General features: G+C 42.4%; 1 protein-coding gene across 14 annotated transcripts in view; it reads right to left on the bottom strand.

Annotated features, from left to right (window-relative positions):
• Positions 1 to 10,431, bottom strand: part of HP1BP3 (heterochromatin protein 1 binding protein 3) — a 39,617-nt gene extending 29,186 nt beyond the window's left edge. The window contains exons 1-6 of one of the 14 annotated variants that reach the window (XM_073903239.1): positions 10,295 to 10,420; positions 5,182 to 5,329; positions 4,629 to 4,824; positions 4,084 to 4,183; positions 3,913 to 3,927; positions 497 to 650 (exon numbers count right to left, since the gene is read on the bottom strand). In XM_073903239.1, coding sequence (XP_073759340.1) covers positions 497 to 650; positions 3,913 to 3,927; positions 4,084 to 4,183; positions 4,629 to 4,724 — 365 coding nt within the window. In that variant the 5' untranslated portion in view covers positions 4,725 to 4,824; positions 5,182 to 5,329; positions 10,295 to 10,420. Of the gene's footprint in view, positions 1 to 496; positions 651 to 3,912; positions 3,928 to 4,083; positions 4,184 to 4,628; positions 4,825 to 5,181; positions 5,330 to 9,728; positions 9,840 to 10,294 lie in introns of those variants that run through there. The other 13 variants (XM_025855997.2, XM_025855994.2, XM_025855998.2 and 10 more) reach the window with 13 other exon arrangements.
• Positions 10,432 to 19,505: the final 9,074 nt, after the last annotated feature.

The raw sequence follows: 19,505 nt of genomic DNA, 5'->3' as shown, positions 1-19,505 counted from the left end.
GAGACAGAGAGAGAGAGAGAGAGAGAGAGAGAGAGAGAGAGAGAGAGGCAGAGGGAGAGGGAGAAGCAGACTCCCTGCTGAGCAGGGAGCCCCATGTGGGACTTGATCCCAGGACCCCAGGATCATGACCTGAGCCAAAGGCAGACGCTTAGCTGACTGAGCCACCCAGGTGCCCCATGTTTCATTTCTTATTGAAATTATGTCAATGATTAAAATATCAGACACTCCCACAATGAATTCTAGCACAAAAAAAATTCCAAAGACAAGCGCGATGAATTTTGAGTTATTCAAACCACTATTATAATAACTACTACAAACTCTAATAGGCCATACAACTACATAACAAACCTATTTCAAACAATAATTCTAAAAAGTAAATCCAAGTACACAGCAAGTATCTAGCATAAACCAATGTTAAAAAGCCTTAAAACAATCTGATCTACAGTCCTTTTACATAGTCTTCAATTATAAATAGCAAGAAGGCATAACTCCTTACTCCTTTTTGGTTTCCTCTGAGGACTTGTTCTCTTCCTTCTCTTCATTCTCAGCTTCTCCCTTTGGCTGCTCTGTCTCACTAGATGTAGCAGGTGGAGTTTCATTCTCTTGTTCTTCTACAGTAGAGACAGATTCCTCTGAACTTATGTCTGGTTCTAAAAAATCAGGTGGGCAGAATTGCATTAAGTAGATATATTAGAGACTGAGTCAATAAAAAGTTAAAAGTCTAATTTATTAAACAGAAAAGCCAAATGCTCCAACTGACAGATGTATTTTAAAATGAACAAATGACTATCAGTTGCCATTTTCTTTCCTTTTTTAGTCCACTCAAATTGCCTATTCAATGGGTTGCTTATCCAGACCATTAGGTGATAAAAGGAGATGGACCAGACAATTACACAGAAAGAGAAACTCATTTTACCTCAAATCAAATCTCTTGCCCACTCTCTGCAATATTAATGATAAAATTCATAATTAAGAAATTAGCTATTTCAGGGGCTCCTGGGTGGTTTAGTCGTTAAGCATACGCCTTCGGCTCAGGTCATGATCCTGGGATCGAGCCCCGCATCGGGCTCCCTGCTCAGTGGGGAGCCTGCTTCTCCCTCTCCCACTCCCCCTGCTGTGCCCCCTCTCTCGCTGTGTCTGTCAAATAAATAAAATCTTAAAGAAAAAAAAGAAACTAGCTATTTCATAATTTAACAGACAAATCTTAGGAAAGGAATGAATAACAGAAAATGAACACCTATTTTCCACATTAAAGGACTGGGGCAAGAGCAGGAATCTGAGAGGGGGAATAGTGAGGTCTGCAGTTGCTAATCTGTGTCTTTTCTCAGCATGTCTCTTTGAGCGGTTACTACAAAACACAGTACCCCAGATTTGGTTAAGTAGGGACTTTAAAGAAAGACTCTCCAGTGGCAAAACTTCGGCAAAAAAATAAAAGTATAGGCTTGAAGAGTTTGGTCATTTAAATTATGTGAACAGGGTGCCTGGGTGGCTCAGTTATTAAGCGTCTGCCTTCGGCTTGGGTCAGGATCCCAGGGTCCTGGGATCGAGCCCCACATCGGGCTCCCTGCTCGGCGGGAAACCTGCTTCTCCCTCTCCCACTCCCCCTGCTTATGTTCCCTCTCCCGCTGTCTCTGTCAAATAAACAAAATCTTTAAAAAAAAATAAATGTGAACAAATTACTATCATGATGAAAACTTCTAAGAGAACAAAAAAATGCCACTTCCTTCTTATAACCAAAACACATATATATGGTTCTAAAGGAATTTCTAATTTTCAACAAATTAAAATTCTAAACCATGAATTTCAGGACAGCCAACTATCATTTGTTGATCTCATCCTAGATTATGCTCTTCAACCAGACTTGCATATAAGTTGAAAATCCTCAGATATAGGTTTAGCCAAAATTGAGGCTTTAGAGAGTCAGACACACCTGGATTCAAGTTCAGTCCTTATAACTTTCTAGCTTGCTATCTTAGGGCAAGTTCTTGGATATCTCCAAGTTTCAGTAATCTTACTTCACAGATTTATCATGGGTATTGTATAAAATGCTTTATAGGTACACTTGCACTATGTGGATGATTCCCATCTCCCTTGGCCTCTCCTGCTGCTTCTCAAACTATTTCACAAAGTATTAAAGCTAGAACTTCATTATAACAATGGTATCTGGCGACTCAGATAATTACTGTAAGATGTATTTTTTTAATCACATATGTGTTTTTTACTGCCCCTCGCCCCACCAATTTGATTTAACTCCTGTGTGGGTAAGAACTTACTAACAGTCATTATGTTTACTTCTACATTGCCTTATTCTAAAAAGGATGAAAAAAAAAAAACCGTTTACTGGGTTTTACTCTAAGAGTAGAGCTATAGGGGCGCCTGGGTGGCTCGGTCCTTAAGTGTCTGCCTTCGGCTCAGGTCATGATCCCAGGGTCCTGGGATCGAGCCCCACATCGGGCTCCCTTCTCTGCGGGAAGCCTGCTTCTCCCTCTGCCACTCTCCCTGCTTGTGTTCTCTCTCTCGCTGTGTCTCTCTCTGTCAAATAAATAAATAAAATCTTTAAAAAAAAAAAAAAAAGAGTAGAGCTATAAATTCAATTTCATATTATTTTCTCAAGAATAACTGCTTAGGGGCATCTGGGTGGCTCAGTCGTTAAGCGTCTGCCTTTGGCTCAGGTCATCCCAGGGTCCTGGGATCGAGCCCCCATCGGGCTCCCTGATTGGCAGGAAGCCTGCTTCTCCCTCTCCCACTCCCCCTGCTTGTGTTCCCTCTCTTGCTGGGTCTCTGTCAAATAAATAAATAAAATCTTTAAAAAAAAATAACTGCTTAATAGTTGATGGATTAATAAAGGTGCAGTAATTCAACAGACATTGAGTATGCAGTATGTATAAGACACTGTTTCCAACTCATTAAACTCTCATGTCTGTCCTGTGAAATGCAGGATTTATAAAATCTCAAGTATGAGTGAAGTCAAATTATTTTTATATACAAAATACTATAATGGGAGATTACACACAAAACTTGTGAAGTGACTTACTGACCCTTTCTAAATTCCTGGCTGACTTTTCCAATACCTGAACTCTCCGCATGTATTCTGAAAACTGATGTGATTAGTGATTTAGTGGCTTTAGCTGACTGTAAAGCAAATGGCGGCTAATATGGGCCATAAAGTGGCTTATCTCAGTGCTGGACAAAATAACCAACGTCACCTCACCAGCACCTCTCATTTTTTCATATGCTGATTCCCATGTCTCCTAAGTACCTCAGGCTAGTGTACCTAAGTTGTTTGTGCTATTCATCTGAGTATTTTGAAACAAAACCCAGGTTCAGCTGGAAAAAGAGTATATTCCTGCTGCACCAAGGGATAAAGGCAACAGGGTGCACATATTTTTTATTCCCAATCTATGCTGGTCAGCAAATACTTAGTTCTAATAGCCACAACAGGGACAGCACCATGTGCTCATCCCTGGCAAACTGAAGATGAAAAGCAAGGAAGAAAGGGAAAAAGGATAAGGAAAGAAAGAAAAAGGTCACAAGAAGAAAAAGAAAAACAAGGAAAAGGAGATGCCATAAAGGAGCACTATTATTCAGGTTGATGGGTCTACATTTCTCTTGATTCATTACGTTCCCAACTCTGTATGGCCGATCTTCTCTCCACCAACACCAAATGCAAACCAATACTTTGATTGCCCATTTGTTCCCTGAAGGCCTCATGATGATTTCTGGGTGACCCTGCACTGTCTGTCTTGAAGGCTCAAGACCCCCAATTCCTCCACTGTCTTCATCCCCACGACACAGTATGCCCAGAAGTTACTCTTTGACAGTTCCTGTTCTCGCCAACTATTTTCTTTTTAATTCCAAGAACATGAAATTTTCACCTTCTAAAAATCTTTAGAGACAAGATGAAATTCTTACTTTGCTCACTTTGATCTGGAAATGACATATCCATAGGTACCACTTCTCTCTTTCAATGTCCCCCCAAGACAGCCATGAAAAAAGAACAATTAAGTTCAAAGGAATTAATGGGATACTCCAAACTGGAATAGAAACTTTTGCCATTTTAAGTTGTCTACTGCTTTACTTTACCTGGCTTTTCTTCCTCCCCTTCAGCAAGCTTGCTTTTGGGAGGAGCTTCCCGCGTAGAATTCACAGTTCGACGAATCGGCATGGTGCTATCTTCTACCTTCTAAGAAAAAAGACAGCCATAATCACACATGCATAAGAAAAATTCTCTTTTTTCTCTTTCTCAAGGGGCCTAACTGGGTGTTAGAAGATGTAGGAGAATTCTTCAAGTCGACTCCAGGATCTGATGCAAATTACTTTTAACAAGTTTTGTTGAAGTAATAAATACGATTTTTAGAAATACTTTCCAAAATATTTTATTTTAGCTAGAATTTCAAATGGAAACAGGTAATTACACTTGATTTGGAATAAATTTAGAAGGTTGGAAGTTTTCTCAGGAATTTGAGGGGAAAGGGAAGATGAAAAGAATTTTGTATGTTTGATTTTTTCAGATTCACAACCCAGAACTCCCCAAAGTAAAGAAAGGAACATGTACCAAGAAGGACCCAGCAGGGCCTGAAGTCAGGGACTGATCCAAGAGTGAGCTTCAAGAATGTGTCAGCCCCTACCTCACCTAACTTGTCCGCGTGGATCAGCTGAGCTCCTACTATAAGTGGGAGTGCCTTAGGATGGACGAGTTCACCTTGAGACGTATCAGTCGCCATTTAAAATAATTTCTAGGCCCGAGTACAGGTTACACTCTGAAGCCTCTGCTGTTAACCACAAGGATTTTTCCTAATGGTTTCAGTGTGGTGAAGAGTCAACCTAAAGCACAGAAAAGACCTGGTGTGAAGATTAACAGAAACAAAACTAAACTAAATGTCTAAATTTAATACACATCCAAAGGGGAAAAAATTAACTATAAAACTTATAGTTAAGTGACAGATGACTTGATCAGTTATCATTCAGAAAGATAAAATCAACTATCAAAATACAGACTACGTAAAGCAGCCACTAAGACAAACGCACAAGCCACAGCAGCTGTTGCACCTGCCACGTGAACAAAGGCAACAAGGACAAGAAAGCTCCTAAGGAACCTAACCCCATTCCCCTCCAGCTACCATCAGGAACTTAGAAAGGACAGAAAAAGGAGACTAAGGAACAGTTTAGTCAAATGTTTACTCAATTACTGAAGAGAGAAGGTTTTTGTTGTTATTGTTCTCAAACGGATCAGGAAAATTATCGGCAACCTTGACTTCATCTCCATTAGATAAGTAATCCAAGGGCAAAAATCCTGCTGAAGAACGTGATACTCTAAGAGCCTCCAGACCTAGAGAAGCAAATTTAGACCGTCACCTAGGAGAACAGAAGTATGCTTCCAAGACCTTATTTGTTATTTTTAAAGTGGGCAAAACTAGCACAGAAGAAAGAACATAATTAAATATTCAAAGATAAAACCCATGTAGTCACTCAAATTTACCTGATCATTAAGAGTCTCTGCCCTCAAAAAAAAAAAAATCTCATCTGGGACTCAATGACATTTTATAATAAAATCTCTCCAAAATATAAGAAAATGATCATTTGAGTGTTTAGATCTTTGTGCCAATGAACATTAAAAAAGAGTTGGGGAATAGCAGACTAGTCATTCAACCTCTACTTTAAGCTCTGACCCTGTCTAGGAATTCAGGAGCTTTCAATTTGTCAGGTAAAATAGTTCCAAGCTACAACAACTAGATAAATCCAAAAAACCCAAACATAGAGAATGCTTTCACATTTACAGGGAAAATCTTTTTATGGGAACCCCAAGAGCAATGCCAGACTTGTGAATTGTCAATCAGCTGCAAGCAAAGGCAGCTGATAGAATTCAAGATGCACTAAAACTTATTATCAAGAGTAAACTAGTAATATTCATGAATATTTTAAAAATTATGTTACAAAAACTACTTAAAATGTTCATATAGCAATTCACTTCAAAGAATTACAAAATACAGAAGTAAAAATAATTGTTTTTTGATCTGTGAAAAGACCACGATGGGCTTAAGAACACTATTTAGGCTTGTGAAACCTAAAAGTCTATCTTGGAATAATTTCAATACAAAAACCTGTTCATTCATGCAACCAACACTTACACAGTAATATATTTTCTTGAACAATTAAAAAAAAAAAACTAAGCAAATCTTCTGCTCTTTTCACATGTGAACCCTACAGAGGAGTAAACCACCACAATCAGGTTATTCTTGGTAAAGTGATATGGCTAATGAATTCATCTTTCTTAACCCGCAGTAACACTAGCTATATTGAAAATGCTACTGTGAAGTCAACAAAAACCTTCAGTAGTCTGTGTTCATAGGATATCTTGAAAAAATATTTTCCCTGTAAACACAATACTGAAAAAAAAGTATCAAAACCTTTCCAGTCTACTATATTAATTACTCAAAACTAAAACAAATGAGTTAAAAGGGGAGGGAGCACGCAAAGGAAGCTACTACTAATGCCAATGTGATGAAACTAAAATCAGGGCAACAAGTACATGGTCCATAAAGACATTAGACATCATTAACCCAAGGACAAGAATGACAGTTTAAATTAGGCCGGGGAAGAAGCATGCCCAGTTGGAATTAAAAAAAAAAAAAAAAAAGTTGGTTTGCCAATCTTCCTGGCTGCATTCACCAAAAATATAAATCCTGACACTCTCCTGCTTAAAAGCTCCCAATTACCATCCCCCTATTTTACTAATCTCACCTCCTACTACTTTACCCATCACTCTACTCTCTTGACTCCAAACACAAAGACCTTTTGGCCCTGGCACTGTGCTCTGCTCATCCCTGCCTCAGGGTGTTTGTACTTGCTGTTCTCTGAACCGAAAACACTCTTTTCCTAGACACTTCAATCAGGCTTCTGCTCAATGTCACGCCCCTCAGAAAGGCCTCTCTTCGGGTTTCTTTAGCATTTAATACCAACTGAAATTCAAAATATGTGTTTACTTGTTTATTATGTATCTCTCAAATGCACTGAGAGCACTAAAAGGGCCAGGACCTTTAAGTCACACTGTACTCACAGCACGTAGAACAGTGTCCAACACATAATGTGTTGGACAAATTTGGGGGAAAACGTTAAATGAACAATGCCATCTAATTACTTATTACTATATTTAGTGTATGTGAAGAACACTTAAAAAAAGGAACCCAAAGTTATTTGGGATAAACATTAAGAAATGTTTGCCTCAGAGGCACCAGGCTGGCTTAGTTCGTAGAGTGCAACTCTTGATCTCGGGGTCATGGATCTGAGCCCCACACTGGGCATAGTTTACTTTAAAATAAAAATGTCCAGGGCGCCTGGGTGGCTCAGTTGGTTAAGCGACTGCCTTCGGCTCAGGTCATGATCCTGGAGTCCCGGGATCAAGTCCCACATCGGGCTCCCTGCTCAGCAAGGAGTCTGCTTCTCCCTCTGACCCTCTTCCCTCTCGTGCTCTCATTCTCTCTCTAATAAATAAATAAAATCTTTAAGAAAAAAAAATTTTAAATAAAAATGTCTGCCTCAGCTCTGAATTTCCTTGGTTAAGGGTCATGGAACTTAAAGCTTCAGTCTGGGGGCGCCTGGGTGGCTCAGTCATTAAGTGTCTGCCTTTGGCTCCAGTCATGATCCCAGGGTCCTGGGTTCGAGCCCTGCATCGGACTCCCTGCTCCGCGGGAAGCCTGCTTCTCCCTCTTCCACTCCCCCTGCTTGTGTTCCCTCTCTTGCTGTGTCTCTCTCTCTAAAATATATAAATAAAATCTTAATAAAAAAGCTTCAATCTATAATACTTTCTTTTTAACAGGTTGGCTAATGAGTTACTTACTATGTTCAATGTTCATTACAGAACTAGCAAAACTGTATGGATGGTTAACTCACACTGCCTTATCATCACCATGTACCTATTAACTTTTTGCGGCTGCACTTTTGAATCAGACTTTTAGGCTACCATGCTTATTCCCCAGCAAAGATATTATCTAGCTGGTTCACTGATGCATACTTGGTGCCTAAGAACACCCAAGGCATAGAACAGGTGCTCAACAAATATTTGTTAAATGAAAGGATGATGAATAGATGGAAAAAGTTTCCCAGCTAGGTTCTTTTATGTGCCAAAACCAATCTGAGTTTACCTGCGGTTTATGTGGTCCTCCTGTGGTCTCCAATCTGGGTTGGTTGGTTTGTTTTTTTAATGTTAGATTAACTACACAAAGAGTTGCCTTTGTAAAAGGAAATTTTAAATTGTTTTTAATTTAATGCAAGCAATAAAAAAAGGTGATAAAGTCTAGAATTTCAGAGTTTTTATTTTTCTCTACATTATGAGAAAGCAATAGAAAAATTAGTAGGAGGTTAACAATGTTAGCAGTAGTAGTAGTTTATTGATATCCTTGAAGATACGCATTTTAGGGAAAGTACTATTATTTCATATTTTACCATAAAATGTGTGCAGTTATAAATCACAAAATCATCAGCTACATGCACAGAATATATCAAAATGTTCACAACCTCAAGTCTTTCGCTATATTCAGATTTAATAGTAATGTCACAAAAAGCATGCCGGTAATTTGCTGGCAACTTTCCCCCACCCACTTTTACACTTCAATAAATCAGTATGTACCGAATTACCTTGGGCATAGATGATATGTATGGACACTACATGGACCCCCCTGAAAAACACAATCACAATCTAACTGCCTAAACTGTTATGATTTTCATCTATCTATAACAGTTCAGGATACTTCCTCCAACTTTCTGCCCTCAGTCGTCCAAGTCAGTTTAAAAACGCAGCCAAACCAAAAACAAAACAAAACAAATCTTTAAAATTTTACTTCTACTTTGAAACATAGTAAGCTGAACTTTTCAGAAGAGCAATAAAAACTTAAATGAGCTCAGAGTAGCTTTATGCCCATGCCAGATAAAACAAAATCAAAGTATCTTCCAAAATAAAACCAGTCACGTCTAATTTCACTCTAAGACACGAGAGCTGCCTAACAAGTCCCAGGCGAATTCCTAGACGTATTTCCAACTGTATTCTCACTTTGCGGTGTAATGAAAAGTCAGGAAGCATAATAAACAACAGAGAGAATTCAGAATTTGTAAGCTGAAGGGGCAATCCTTGTCCAGTCCTCCGTGCAGGAGAGAATACTCCCCCCAAAAGGTTAAGTGACCCGTCCTCGGACACAGACAGTGGCTAATTCGGTATCAAAACTCAGATCTGAGGCTCTCACTTCAGCACTCCTGCCTCCACCTCTTGACAAACGCTCATATTCACGAGTTAGACTTTTTTAATTAAAACCACACCTTCTAAGGTGCGGTGAGTAACAAGCTCTGGGCATGCCAGACGGTTAAACGAAAGCTCAGGCCCGCATCGCAGGAGCAGCAGGAGCAGCAGCAGCTCGGAAACGCCCGCCCAGACCGCTGAGAGGCACACGGGGAACAGCGCAGCCGAGACAAAGAGGCAGGGAGCGGCCGGTACGGGGAGCGAGCAGAGGCGGGGGAGCGCGGGGCCAAGAGGAAGGCAGCGCGGCAGATGACAGGAGGGCTCAGCGGCGGCGGACACCGAAGAGCTGCGGCACGGGCTCCGTGCGGCCGGCAGCTCGGGACGCGGGGCTCGCGCTCGGGAATGCACGCGGCCGAGGCCGACGCCACGACCCCGGGAGCGGTCGCCCGCGCGACACAAGAAAGGGCAGACCGCGAGCACTACCGCTCGGCGCACTCACCACTGGGAGCTCCGTAATGGCGGCGGCGGGGGCGGAGAAGCCGGGGGGCGGGCCCGCCGCAGCCAGTCACCGCCGCCGGCATCTTTCGAACCCGCTCCAAAAACCGCTGAGGGAGTGGTGTGGCGGGGGGAGGGGAGGGCGGGGGCGGCGGCGGGGTCCGCCTCGGGCCTCGGGAGCATGCGCAAGGCCTCAGCCAATCGGAGCGCAGCTGGAGGACGCTGGCGCAGGCGCGCTGGGACGCAGGGCCCTGGACCAGGGAAGAGCTACCCCCTCCTCCCACCTCAGTCCAAACAAAACAAGGGCGGGAGCGCGCGCGCCAGAGGGCCCCGGAGGAGGCGTCAACAAGAGGGGCAGGGGGCTAGGTCGCAGGGGAGAGGGGTGAGGGGAGGGAGGGCGGAGCGGCCGGGAGAGGCAGACAAAAGGCACCACCTCCGGGGACCCGAGCGCCCCGCCCCCTCCACTCTGGGAGCGGCGTCGGCGCCCCGGGCGAGCGGCCTCGGCCACTCGCCTTCGGGGTCCAGCGAGCCCGCGCCCACTCCCCGCCCGCCCGTTCCGTCCTGCGTTACCTCTGTGCTCCCCCCTTCCTGGCGCCCGCGTTCCGCACGGCCTCTCGGCGCCGTTCCCGCTGCCGCTCGTCGTCTCCGCCGCCGCTGTCCTCCAGGCCCAGCCGCCCAGCTCTGCCGCCCCGCCCCCCTGCCCGCGGCCCCGCGCGCGCGCGCGCGCGCGCGCACTCCCGTGCCGGCCCCGCCCCCGCGCGCGACCGCGATCGCGCCCCCAGCCCGCGGGAGCCGAGGGAACGCGCGCGACTTGTCTCCCCGGCCGGGTGCGCGACAACGTGAGAGGGCGCTCGGGGGCGGGAGGACGCCCGGGAGGGGGCCGTGCGTCCGCCCACGCTTCCCCTGGGTACTGCCCGGTGGTGCCCGTTAGCTTGAGTGCGGTTTCGTTTTCCTTGGAGGAGCACTCTTCGCTCCCTTCCCTTTCGCTACTCTCTAGTTCGGTCCCCGGTCTTAAGCGGGTCTCCGCTTTGGAGATGCGTCTGCCTTTAGAGGGGCTGGCGTCTCCCGCTTCTCAATTTAGCCACAGCACAAGAGCAAACTGCCTTTTTTCGATGACCGTGGAAGAATTGAACAACCAGATAGCGGTAAATTCGGTACCTCACATTCGTTCCTCTTAGGTATCCAGACAGTACAGAGCAGAGTAGTGACTCAGGATAAGAACCGGAAAAGTTGCTTTTCTAATCTATGAAAGGGTCTTCCGTGGCCTTCTATCTGCATACGCAAGAAGGATTCTCAAAAAGTAAACCTTGGCATCAGGAAAGAGGGAATTCCCTTTGAATTGTCAGATTACTTTGGTATCAGCGGACTTGGGCAATGTACGTACTGCTGAAAAATGTAACTTTTCAAAGCCAATGTATTTAGGTGTTTTGTGGGGTAGAGGTAGTGCGGGGAATGAATATAGGGAAATAACACTAGAATTACCCCGAGGCTCACAGCAATGTGGCCGATACTCAAATGCGTGTACTAATAATTCTAAAGATTTATTATGAAACCATTTAAGTATTTGCTAGCCCAGTCCTCGGGCTGTATAATTAGCATTTTAACTATCTCACCAGCTTTCCCAGTCATAGCCATCCACTCACTCCATCAGTTGCAAAATGAGCTGTATAAAATTTAACAACCACCACCAAAAACTGCTTACTAATGGCATTACCAATGCTCTGGCACTCTGTTGTCATATTCAACCTGTTCATAAGGGGTTTCAGTCATTTTGCGCCATTTCTTTGTCCTGCTCAATTCCTTTGTTATCAACCTTTCTATCCTTTGTATTCCTTTTTACTGACTCAATTCCATTTTTATGTATTCGTATCCTTAAAACATCTTACCTTTGTTCTTTTTCTCTAAAATGTCTTTAGCTCCATCTTATTCAAGGAACTGACCCAGTTAAGAGCAAACTAGATTTCTCCTCCAGACTTTTGCTTCACACACACACACACACACACACACACACACACACACACCCTTTATTCTGTTGTTTACATGTATAGCCAAGAAGGGAAAACCTTAAAATTCTTCCTCAAGGGTGTGACACACAAACCATGTGCTAAGGCTACACTTGCTGAAGTCTAAAGTTTTTTTTCTACTTACAAAGGGATTTTAAATTTTTTACTGTACGTATATATTGGTTGAGGCATTGTACCTCTGCTAAATGTAACATCTGGCTAGTTTTGATTTTTACACTTAGCTCCTCTGAGTTAAGACTCCATGGGGGTATGGTTTTATAGCTTATCTCACTTGGCTTTGAGCTATACTGTAAAAATATTCAGTTGTGTTTGTTAAACAGAGTTACACGATGAATTTTGTACTATTCACTTAAGCTTTTAAGGCTGTTTGGCTTGAACTGGAAGGAACACACACCTTGGCAAGTTTAGGAGGTGAGCTCTTACGGAGTGTATGGAGATTACCGTCAGAGCCTCCGAAGACCCCTGTGCTCACAGAGATCTTACACTGATTAGAGGACTTGAAGTTCCAACACTCAGAGATTCATTCCTTTGGTTTAAGCTTCATTCTCTTCCATAGCACTTTTAAAGTGCTAATGCCAAGGAGAGCTAACATACAAGTCTCACTGATCATTGAGAATTCCTTGTTTTTCCACCTCTAAACTTGAGAATCTAAAGCCTTCCCTTCCACAGTCAGAAGAGTAAGAATTCTGGGTGTCTGATTGGAAGAGGAACTTTTAGCAGACAGAAGTAGTAACGTGCTGTTGTCTGTGATTACTTAATTCTGCCCAGGAACACCTGGGATACAGGAATGACTTGACAGTCCCAGGAAGACGAGGAAATGTAGGGTTTTGTGAACTAGAAAAGCAAGTGTTAAGAATTCCCCACAATGAAACTGTATCATCTCTAGTTTTCAACACCCACTTTTTCAGAAGCCAATTCCCTGTTGAAACTTTTAGCATACAGCAAGATTTGCAGATGGCCTGTTGTTAGTGCAATGGTTTTTCACTGTCCCTCAAGTTTTTTATTTTTATTTTTAAGATGTTATTTATTTGACAGAGACAAGGAACACAAGCAGAGGGAGTGGGAGAGGGAGAAGCAGGCTCCCCATCAAGCAGGGAGCCCAATGTGGGGCTCGATCCCAGGACTCTGGGATCATGACCTGAGCCAAAAGCAGACACTTAACGACTGAGCCACCCAGGCGCCCCCATCCCTCAAATTTAAAGCTAAGTGATACTTAAAGTCTGTTAGGCTAAAATGTTTTGTTTTGTATAGAAAAGCAAAAAATGTGTGGCTTTGGAGATTTGGGCATACGCATAATGTAAGTTGAAACCACTGCAGATTTCCAGGAGTGTTCCAGAGCACAGCTATGATATTGCAGTCAAGGGGCTGAACATTGAAAGTTACGTCTACCTATTTTACTCATTTTCCACTCGTTAATAAGGAGAGATTTGAGGATTAATTCTTTATTGACTGGTGGGGAGAGGTTTCTGTTCCTAGCAAGGCTGATCTTTATTATCCCCACAAATCAAGGCCAAGGGACTCCAATTTCATGCAGAAGTAACCAAAAGCTAGGCCAGGGCTTGGATCCCTTAAGAATGTATGGTCCTGGCAGGGTTGGGAGTCACTTGACATTTCTGGTTTCCAGCCAAAAGACTGGAAGTGACTCTCAATTTAGTGCAGCTTGGAAAGAGATGGCAAGAGAATTAACAATTTGCGCTATTGGGCAAAAAAAAGAAGATGAAAAGATATTATTCCTCCAACTCCCCCGCCATGGTGTTGTTATTTCTGGTTATCCGAGGCCACTACCCTGGTGTAGAGACAATCACCCTGGGTCCTCCTCTGCCAATGTTGCACTTTCTTCTACTCACTAGTGGCAATAATTTTATTCAGCCCAGCAGTCCTCGAACTGTAAAACTTTTTACTAAACTATAAAAAAATTCTGAATCTGAAAGATATCTGGTCCCAATGGTTTTGGATAAAAGATCGTGAACCAGTTATATAAAAACCGAATAGGTTTACAAAAATAACACCCTCACATGTTCTATTCTAGCTATTATTTTTTTAAAATGCTGGTTGTCAATGATTAACTTAGTCATTCAGTTTGAGAACCTCTGTCCTAGATGTCATTTGCCTTTTGGTGTTTAACTGGAGTCAACATTTCTAGGTACTTCAGGGGGTCTGAAAAATGTTAGTGTCAAGAGTTTACTATTATTTTGAGGAAAAGGGTTTTAAATAACAGTTGTCCTTTAGTTTGAAGTATCTGACATATTGGATGGACTTACAGTTCAGTCCTCAAGGCAACAAAAACATTTGGGTATGTTATTACAGGTATCCTTCAGTGGGGAATAGAATCTAGAACTAGGGTAAGTAAGGTACTTAGTCCTACCATCTTTAATGACAACAGGATTTACTTTCAAGCTTGTTTTCATGTCAGGTTGTGGAAACTCTATGTGTTGAACTGTCTTTCCCCCTTTCAAACACCATAGGCAAGACAACTGCACTTTAACAGACTAAAGACACTGTTTGCTAGGTTTACTAAAAAGCAAAACAGACCCAGTTTTGTTTTGACTGTATAATCTGAAGTCAACAGTACTACTCTTCTCCCTCCACTCCTACTTTGTTGCTTTAACTTATTTGGAGTAAGAGGCCTGCAAGGGCAACCAGGCCTGTGATAGTGGCCAGAGATAGCTATGGGTCAGATCAAATCAGTGACACCCAGGGTGACCAACTATTCTGGTTCACTTAATAGGGGGAGGTTGACCGTTAGTGGAAGGTAGGACTTTATTTTTAAACCAAGGAAGTCCCAGTAAAATGGTTATCGTAAGACATCCTTTCTTTGTGGTTATGGGGTAGTTTGAGAAACTTTCTTTAAATGGGAAGATTTTTTATGTAGTAAAACCCAGTAATTCATGTTTTTTAAGATTTATTTTGGGGGGGGAGGGGCAGAGGGTGAGACAAACCCAAGGAGGCTCTGCACTGAGCGCAAGCCCAACACAAAATTCTATCTCACGACCCTAAGATCAAGACTTGAGCTGAAACAAAGACTCAGACGCCCAACCAACTGTGCCACCCGGGCACCCCTGAAACCCAGTAATTTAAAGGAAAACATGAGTCAAAACAGAAATTAAAAAATTTCAGAATTATGAAATTGGATCCATTTGTTTAAAAAAAAGTTCTAAAAAGATGGTGATGGAAAGGATCCTTTCCTTTTATAAAGAAGTGAAACACATGGTGATAAGGGAATGGAATCTTCTCAAAAAAGGAAAACCAAAAAATACTGGCTTTGAGTATTATTTATTTTTTAAATATTTTATTTGAGAAAGAGAAAGGCAGAAGGGAAGGGAGAGAGACAAGCAGATTCCGTGCTGGGCATGGAGCCTGAAAAGGGGCTTGATGCCATGACCCTGAGACCATGACTTGAGCCAAAACCAAGAGTCAGATGCTTAACCAACTGAGCCACCCAAGCACCCCTGGCTTTGAGTATTCTTAAAATACTTGCAGCAAGGCTGTAAAAGTTTCAACCCAAAGTTGAGAAAGAGTGGCATTAATTCTTGAGAACCACACATATCAAGACTCAAGATTGTTATTTCAAGTTTTAAAACTCATATTTTGATTTATCAGTGATGCTCCTGGCTCTTTCCAACAGATAAAACATTTTGACGAAAAAGACCCTACATGATGATGTTCAAATTTAACATAACTTTTTTGTTTCTGCTTTATAGTCTACTTGGTCGAGTCTATGATACTTAAAAAAAAAAAATTAGAATACATGTCTAATGAACTGGCAAGCTTATTTGGTATAGTTGTCTCTGTATCCAAAGTAGGTAGCATCTCCTACAGTAGGAACAAGGCCAGAGTAGGATGTTGCAGGATAAGCATTTTTAAGAGTTCATTATGGTTTTGTAGGAAAAACTAGTCAAATTTTTCTTTCATTCTAGGTAGGGGAATGTGTAACTTGCAAAGGACACTAACCATTAGTTCTTGTTGCAATGCCTTATGAAATCCTAGGAAAAGAGGAAGCTAAAAGCTTCTACTCCTCAGGTTTTTAGCAAAGGCTAAGCCCGAGACTTCATGTGTATGCTAAGGAAAACGAAACAATGAAAAAAATTTGAACTGTACAGGGAGTATTAAAGAAATGTGGATAGGCAAACCATGATCTCCTATGGTTCTGAAGATAGTATAGTTTAATTGTATGTGACTGAATACAACTAAGGTTGTAGAATGTGGTAGAAAAGGAATATTGGACACAGGTAGGGTGTGCCCTAGGTATTCCATGCAGAATGCTAAGTGCCTGATCTGATCTCTCCTTGTTAATATACTCAACAACGCTATGAGGTAGACAGTGTTATCCTTATTTTACAGATGAATAAACCGAAGGTTTAAACAACTCAAGTTATAGTAAAGCCCCTATTCTTCCAATTAGAATTCTTCAAAGTATATCCACACTTTTCCCCCAGTGTGGATTAAGACTTCTGGTGGAGAGCAACATATTTTTGGAAATAAGTGCCTCCTAGAAAACCTAGAGCAAATCTCAGCTCTGACGCTTGCTAGGTACCTGACTTCTGTTGACAGTTCAGTTCCCTACCTATGGAAAGGAAGCAGTACCACCTCATAGAGGTCATAGGGCTGGTGAGATGAATTAGAAGAAACCCTGGAATGCGTAACTACAGCTTACAAAGTGTTTTAACATATATTGGCTCATTGATAGTGTAAGAAGGGCTTATTGTTTTTGTAATATAGATGAGCAAACAAAAGCCTAAATGAGTGCTTGTTTTTAGTTAGCTTTTGGTGAAGAGCTTTATGAACTGTGGCAGGGATGTGCAGTACTCCTAGGCAGTGGTTCTCAAACTTCAGTGTTCCTAAGAATCAGCTGAAGAGTTTTAAGTTTCTTGGGCTCTTTTCACTCATTCAGTTTTGGTTTAGTAGGATGGGATCCATGAATCTGCATTTCTTTTTTTAAGTTTATTTATTTAAGCAATCTCAACACCTGAGGTAGAGCTTTAACTCCTAACCCTGAGATCAAGAATCACATGTTCTGACTGAGCCAGCCAAAGTGCCCCTAAATCTGCATTTCTAATGAGCTCCCAAGTGATACTGATGCTGCTGGTCTATGGCCCATAATTTGCATGACTCTCATCTTAGATATAAATTTAACTGCTCACTCCAAAGAGCCTGAAGTTATTCCAATCCACTGTGTGGCTCAATTTGGGGATTGGAAATGATTAAAAGTACTGCCATCCCTTTTGCTGAGAACTTTTTTTTAAATACCAACTAAGGTGGGTCTCTAGGGAATTCTACTAAATTGAGAGTATAAGGCAAGTTTCAGAAAGTTCTTTCACCCATTTGTCCAGAAGGGATTTGTCTGGATTAATTTGTGATGGGCATGTTTAAATTCCACTTTTGCATGTGAAAGTGAATTCTCATCATAAATCTGCCCTCTTTCTTCGTTTCTCAAATATACCACACATCCTCCTACCGCAGAGCCTTTGCACTCGAGATCCCTTCTACTTGACCACCCCAACTATTTCTTTTCTCAATTTAAAATTCTCTTCCTTCAGGAAGCATTCTTGAATCTGTTTACAGAGGGTCCTCATTATATGCACTCATAGCACTGTTTTCAAAACATGTGCCATTTATTTGTGTGCCCCAACACCCTGCAGTTAAAAATCTATTTTTTAAAGATTTATTTTTTTTTTTTAAGATTTATTTGACAGAGAGACACAGCGAGAGAGGGAACACAAACAGGGGGAGCGGCAGACAGAGGGAGAAGCAGGCTCCCCGCTGAGCAGGGAGCCCGATGTGGGGCTCGATCCCAGGACCCTGGGATCATGACCTGAGCTGAAGGCAGACGCTTAACGACTGAGCCATCTTTTAAATATTTGAAAATATATATTGATCTCTAAGTTGCTAGGTAAACCAGGTAAATCATTCTATAGTGGTCTCAATCCTGCCTCATATTAGGATCACCTGGGGGAACTTAAAACCTGATGCCCAGGTCTTATCCTTGGAGATTCTGAAATAACTGGTGTGGGGTGAGGGGGGTCCCAGGATTTGTATTTTTAAAAACTTTTTAAAGATTTTTATTTTTTAATTTTTGTTTGACAGAGAGAGAGACAGCGAGAGAGGGAACACAAGCAGGAGGAGTGGGAGAGGGAGAAGCAGGCTTCCCGCTGAGCAGGGAGCCCGGTGCGGGGCTCGAACCCAGGACCCTGGGATCATGACCTGAGCCGAAAGCAGACACTTAACAACTGAGCCACCCAAGCGCCCCTAAAAACTTTTTAAAAAATGATTTCATTTCAGAGAGACAGCATGCACAAGTGGGAGGAGAGGGAGAAGCAGGCTCCCCACAAGCAGGGAGCCCGATGTGGGGCTCAATCCCAGGAACCTGGGATCATGACCTGAGCTGAAGGCAGATGCTTAATGGATTGAGCCACCCAGGCACCTGTGTATTTTTAAAAACTCTTCAGATAACTCTAACATGCAATGCTGAGTACCATTATTCTATATTTTAGGAAGCAGTAAGGCAGGAGAGCTATTTGAGCTTGGGCAGTTTCCTAGGACTTCAGGCCAGAAGACCTCTATTTATCAACAAGAGGTAAATAAGTCAGAAGAGTCAGAAAGGAAATCACTGGTAGTACAAATTCAACTGCTAGATGGTAATTTGTTTAGAGAACCTTGATATTCTTAACTTCTTTGAAAAGTTTAATATCCTGTTATCAAGACTTCCTTTTTTGTTAAGCTTGGTCAGCAGTGATTCTGGATGTCCTCATATGGTTGGTGTGAGTGAACCCTTTCTAGGGAGGACAGGGAAGCCCACATGAGTGAGTGGTCAAGTGACTGGGAAAGAGCACCAGCATTAGAGCACAGGACCTCTTCTCCACTACAGCATACAACTTCTTCCTATTGAGACGCCTGACACCCACCTGGTAACATTTCTTTTCCCCAGGTGGTTCTTCTGATGGCCCAATTTAACTCTTTCATTTCTCCTAATAAATGCATTTAAAATTTATTTACTTCAAAATACTACTTTAGGGGCACCTGGCAGGCTCAATTAAGCATCTGAGTCTTGATTTCAGCTCAGGTCATGATCTCATGGTCGTGAGATCCAACTCCCCGCCAAGTGTGGAGTCAGCTTGAGATTCTGTCTCTCCCCACCCCCGGCCCCTGCGATGCTCTCTCTTCCTCAAATAAAATCTTTTTTTTTTAGGGTTTTATTTTTTTAAAAGATTTTATTTATTTATTTGAGAGAGAGAATGAGAGAGCATGAGAGGGGAGAGGGTCAGAGGGAGAAGCAGACCCCCGCTGAGCAGGGAGCCTGATGTAGGACTCGATCCCGGGACTCCAGGATCATGACCTGAGCCGAAGGCAGTTAGTTACCTAACCAACTGAGCCACCCAGGCGCTCCCCAAATAAAATCTTTTTTTTAAAAAATATTTTATTTATCTGACAGAGAGAGAGACACAGCGAGAGAGGGAACACAAGTAGGGGGAGTGGGAGAGGGAGAAGCAGGCTTCCCGCTAAGCAGGGAGCCCAATGCAGGGCTCGATCCCAGGACCCTGGGATCATGACCTGAGCCAAAGGCAGTCGCTTAATGACTGAGCCACTGAGGCACCCCAAATAAATAAAATCTTAAAAAAAACCCCAAAACCCAAAACTTTTAGCTGCAGAATCACACAAGTTTTGATATGCAGTACTTACATTGTTAGTTAACTTCTGGTTATCTAACAATTTCCATTATTAACTAGTCACCCAGGTGACATTTTAATATTACATTGTAT

The sequence above is a fragment of the Callorhinus ursinus genome, unplaced genomic scaffold (assembly GCF_003265705.2).
Source record: "Callorhinus ursinus isolate GAN/ISIS: 27379988/994484 unplaced genomic scaffold, GSC_fseal_2.0 scaffold18, whole genome shotgun sequence".
NCBI classification, from domain to species: Eukaryota; Metazoa; Chordata; class Mammalia; order Carnivora; family Otariidae; genus Callorhinus; species Callorhinus ursinus.
This window is presented reverse-complemented; position numbering and strand designations above follow the sequence as displayed.